This window comes from Triticum urartu, unplaced genomic scaffold (genome assembly GCF_003073215.2).
Source record: "Triticum urartu cultivar G1812 unplaced genomic scaffold, Tu2.1 TuUngrouped_contig_4901, whole genome shotgun sequence".
NCBI lineage: Eukaryota > Viridiplantae > Streptophyta > Magnoliopsida > Poales > Poaceae > Triticum > Triticum urartu.
In genome coordinates, this window is record NW_024115529.1 from 20,716 (window position 1) to 26,286 (window position 5,571).

The following is a 5,571-nucleotide window of genomic DNA, read 5'->3' on the forward strand; positions in this document are numbered from 1 at the left end:
TACTATTTGTTATCTTGCTGTTTTTATTTATTCAGATTCTAAAAATATATTTCTACCTTTCATACTACACTTTTATCACCATCTCTTCGCCGAACTAGTGCACCTATACAATTTTCCATTGTATTATGTGTGTTGAGGATACAAGAGATTTCATGTATTTGATTGCAGGGTTGTTTGAGAGAGACCATCTTCATCCTACGCCTCCCAAGGATTGGTAAACCTTAGATCATCCACTTGATGGAAAATTGCTACTGTCTTATAAAACTCTGCGCTTGGAGGCCCAACACGTGTCTACAAGAATAAAATTGCGTAGTAGACATCAGTATAGTATGGATTTGTCTGACAAGGCCCCACCTGACTTCTAGGAAATGTTCAGTCAATGGCATAGTAGTGTTCCATTGTTTTTGTCAAAGGGATTATAAACTTCGTGTGTACCTTACAATGTTCGTTCTCGTACGGTAGCTAGGTTCATGAATTATGAACGTGGGCAAATGTCAAGCTTATTCAAGACTGCACCCATACCTCCGTCTGACTAGTTTGCACAACAAAACCTCAAAACAAAAACGACCAGAAAAACTAAAATAGAAGTTTAGATAAAATACTAAAAACTATACATGAACCATGATTTAAGCCATGACCGAGTAAGGTTTAGATGAGAAGTCTGGGTATTCGGCTCACACTTTCTGCACTCCTTCATCAATGGATAGGAATAGCGACAGATATTGCCAAGATGGCGAATTTAGACATATTTCTGTATTGCTTTATAAGGTCTTTGTGAATAATTAATAAAGTGGTTGCATGCATCTCCAAGATGAAGAGGCCAAGGGTCATCCTCCTTTTTTTGACAAATGCTATCCTCGTGTTATGTTGATGTTTACTATCAGGTTTATCTGAAACAAATGTATATTCTGCTATGCACCATCTAAAGTGTTGTTTGTCGTATGCTTTGTTGCTGCAATCGGTGAAACTCAGTTGGTTGTGGGTTTGTGGCGGGCTCATGTGGGCAGGCCGGGAGTTGCTGGCACCCGCTTAGGTGTTTGGTGTCCAGCCGCATCACACCTAGCCTGCATCCTGACTTCTAGGAAATGTTTAGTCAATGGAATAGTATGGATTTGTCTGACAAGGCCCCACCTGACTTCTAGGAAATGTTCAGTCAATGGCATAGTAGTGTTTCATTCTTTTTGTCAAAGGGATTGTAAACTTCGTGTGTACCTTACAATGTTAGAGTCAAGTCACGTTCTCGTACGGTAGCTAGGTTCATGAATTATGAACGTGGGGAAATGTCAAGCTTATTCAAGACTGCACCCATACCTCCGTCTGACTAATTTGCACAACAAAACCTCAAAACAAAAACGACCAGAAAAACTAAAATAGAAGTTCAGATGAAATACTAAAAACTGTACATGAACCATGATTTAAGCCACGACCGAGTAATCGCACCCCTTCATGTTTCTGTTTTATGTTTGCATTATGTAAAATTTCTAAATAAAGAACTAGCTTATCTGTTTTTTGCATCCCTAAAGCATACACAATGAATTCTCAAAAACTCAGCATAAAGAAATTTCACCTTTTTTGAGAGTCGCATAAACAATTCTTGAACCAATCACCATAGTGTGGCGTGCCGCCGCGCACTACCTGCTAGTGATGTACAATGGGTTATCTCTTATTATTATCTACAATATACAAGATATATACCTAAAAATATGATGAGAGATATTGTTACTAAGAGATCATTTCTTAACATGTATTCTGCCTAGTCCTTTTCATGGCTCCATGCTTCAAATCAAGTGCAAATGTCCATGCAACACTTCGTGTCAACTAAACTTCTAGTTCAATTTGGTCGATTGGATCGAAAGGAAGCAGAATCAAATGGCAGTTAACCTTTTGTGGGCCGATGTTTGAATGCATGAGGCCATGAAAATAGGATCATGGAACCACACAACATGCAAACGGAACTCATCAACTGACAAACATTGAAGTATTTCCAAATAATATAATATCACAGACAATATACCTAGAAATCATTTCTGGACTCCTTGTGAACATAAGAACATCAGTTAAGCTCACAACACCATCTCATATATACAACTCTAACTGCTAGGATGAAGGTGCATTATTTCTTCTTCGGGCCATGAGGTAAAGATCTAGCCATCATTGGATGAACCGACGATGGTGAGATCTGCCTTCACAACGCAGCTCGATCCCACAACATAGCCTCCAGACGGGTCCTTGAGTTCCTTGAGTCCAAAGAAGTCAGACGATCCCATTCCCTGTACACATACTAATTTATGTCCTTGTCCACATACCCAGAGACCTGCGATTCACCACAAAAGTAAAGATCAATTGTAATCATCATGAGGTTACATATACTAGCTGCTTGAATCGCACATATCAGCTGCACTGATACTTGCTAAGGAGAGCTGAACCTGAAGTTGCAGTCCGGTGTTTCACATTCTTTTGGTTCAGGATGGATAGTGTCAATTCAACCACCTTGGCAGACTCCAAAGGGAGCTCAACCGAGTCATCCAGGGATAAGTACAAGCTGAGGCAATCATTACTGTGCTTGTCACCACGTGGATACATACGGATGTACCTGTTGACAAGAATGGGAAGTGACTCTTCAAATATACTAATTGGGTACCCGGGAAAGTGGTTGGTTACTGAAAGCAGAAACTTTGACCACAACTTGGTGGCATTACAATTGTACACACAAAAAAAACAAAGCAAAGCATGACTACAGTACAATAACAATTCGAGAAAATAATTGATATGGTATGTGACACTACTATGATAATGAAATTTCTGGATTTTTTTTCCTCCTAAACAACATACAGCCATGAAATTTTATACGCCAACATAGATTTTAGTACTAAATTGTTTCTAATTCGTTCCTGAATTTTCTGTACGCCATGCAAAAATCCTTCTGTATTGAAAGATTGAAACTGGGATGTGCTACCATGTCTGTAAATATCTTGGTTGCACGCTTAGAGATCAAGCTAAAATATCCGGTTGGAATATCTGAAGAACTGATAAGCTAAAGGATACATATAAGCTAAAATGTTGGATAACACATGCATGCTATTTATATAAATCATCTGTGATGTAACTACCCAGATGTATACCATTTAAGTCCGCCAACTTCAAATGTAGGAGAGCGGACGGAGTGCTTCAGGTCCAATTCAAGGAAATTATCCATGGTCCAAGTGTATGTCCCTTTAATGAACCCTTTCTTCTGGATAAAGAGATTCTGAACTGTAGTAGCCTTCTTCTGAACCACAACATCCTTCTTTTCAGGAGAAGAGACATCGATTTTTAATATCTCCACACCAAAGACACAGCTATCATCAACTAGAAAAGCAGATGATTTCAGTAGCTCCTGAAGAGGAATCAAGCAATGCGGCTTCGAGTAGGTATTCTTGACATCAAAGTTGTAGCTAGCTGTATTTAGGTAAAGGTTAGAACTTATAGAAGATTAGAAAACGAAGAAGTTGTAGCTAGCAGTGTTTAGGTAAAAGTTAGAAAATTAGAGAAACAAGAACTTGTATGTAAGATGAAAATATCCCAAATAACATATAATCAACTTTTCCGCGAAATAAAACATTTAATCAGCTTTCCCCCTGGTTAGCATTTAAGGAGAGGTCATCAAAGTAAAAGAGAACATGCATGTGTACTTTGGAACGTTGTTCCAATCAGAAGAATAATCTCAAGTGTGTGACGCACAGTACAGAAGGTCGACGGACAAACTTAACAGCAAAGAAAATATGAAGCGACTTGCTAATGGAAAAAGCAATTGATTATGTTACAGAACTTGTAGGTATTGATTTGTAATGATGGAATCTATAGCTCAAACTTGTGATGCACGCAAGACTGTGTATGGACTCCCAGCTAATAGGATGGATGCACTCTTTTTTGCGGGGAAATTGGATGGATGTACTTGAAGAAACACATTCACGAGTCTATATACCTTTGCATCCACAATACTCTCCTTTTGAATGGTTGAATATTGACAACTCGAATACTGCATGCACTGTGTGAACTTGCTCCAACCATGCGTGGTATATCTCGAGAGAAAGAGCCACATATGGATTTCCCATAACACCTTGTTTGTGCTTTGGAGTCACTCGCAGGAACCTGGGATGGGAATTGAAGGAAACCAAGTAAGTCTATACAAGTCATAACTGAATCAAGCTTAATATCTTCACTTGATGCATCCTATATATATCCAGCTTCATCGTCTGGCTGTTTATATGGGGTTGTGAGATTGTGGTTGCTATTTCAACCTGACTGAAACATGATTTCTGAATAATCAACACCCCAAAATATTAGGTATTTAGTTAACAGACAGTTACTTTCTCCACTAGGAAAACCCAGATGATATTTATACATCTAATACGTTAATTCTGTGTTGCTATTGCGAGTATGATGCATACGTACCACCTGTACCCAGAGCATTCAAAAGCAGAGGAGACCGCCGATGCAGCGTTCGTCTCAAGTAGCGCTGAGAAGTCATGAACCTTCCATTTTAAATGTGGAACATGGGTCTCTCCTAAACTTGCAGGAGCTGAAATTTTCACCAAAGGAGGCAACAACTCAAAATTATATTTCCTTGGGAAAATGTAAGGGTACAGAATAATTGTCTATGTTAAAATTATATGAATGAGAATCTTGCATACAGTGATTTGTTAGAAGTGGCCACTAATATATTGCAGTAGTTACCACTTCACCAGTCACTAGTCAGGGTACACAAACGACAGAACATGCGTTTTTTCCCTTGTTTTTTTTAATACAGGAGGCCACTTTTGCATGTATAGATAGTACTATCTACTATTGGCTCTAATGAATAAGCATTGCGACCAACAATGTGATGCATTCACAGGGATTCAGTTCATCAACGTGATGGTGACGAGGGCAAGAGCTTCCTCAATTTAAAGCTATTTGAAGTACATATAGTCTGAAGTTTGAATTGTGCAGAGAAAGATACCTGTGCTCCCGGCGTTGCCCATATTGGTCTGCCCCTTCCTCTTGTCTCCTACTGTATTGGTCTGCAAGTGAAATTAATCATGGCGCCTTAGCAAAAAGGGCATAATGGACAAGATACCTAATTAACCTAGATCAACACAGTTACTGCCAGGCAGGTATACAAAAACCATGCGTATGTGTTGGGACTACCGTATGTATTGCCACAATGCGGAGGTACAAAACAATTTTGACGGTTCGCGAGGATGTTAAACCCTAATCAGATCGGAGAGATCAAAAGGTCTAAGGGGGGAACACGCCACAGGTTGGGAGACTAGAAAGAAGGGGCCCGAATCTTGTTTCTCAAACGATGACGAAGAAATACTGAAAGCCGTCGAAACCTAGAAGGCGAAAGCAAAAGTCAGAGAGAGAACAAATACCTGGATTTGGCGCAGGTTGCACAATGGCTGACTTCCTGGGACGGCGTTTGTTGGAGCTGCGAGAGGGGTTATGCTTTTATGGACTAGTATACCGCTAACAGACAACTACAGCAAACTCCAATACGACTACACTACGTACAGAGGGAGGACTTTGACTAACTAATCAACCTAAGCC

General features: G+C 39.6%; 1 protein-coding gene across 1 annotated transcript; it reads right to left on the reverse strand.

Annotated features, from left to right (window-relative positions):
• Positions 1-2,144: 2,144 nt before the first annotated feature.
• On the reverse strand, positions 2,145-5,003 carry LOC125528477. Its single transcript, XM_048692946.1, has 6 exons — positions 4,982-5,003; positions 4,435-4,561; positions 3,965-4,131; positions 3,123-3,438; positions 2,427-2,593; positions 2,145-2,314 (listed from the first exon to the last, which is right to left on the reverse strand). The coding sequence occupies exons 1-6, from the start codon at positions 5,001-5,003 to the stop codon at positions 2,145-2,147; spliced, it is 969 nt and encodes a 322-aa protein (XP_048548903.1).
• Between the last annotated feature and the right edge of the window lie 568 nt (positions 5,004-5,571).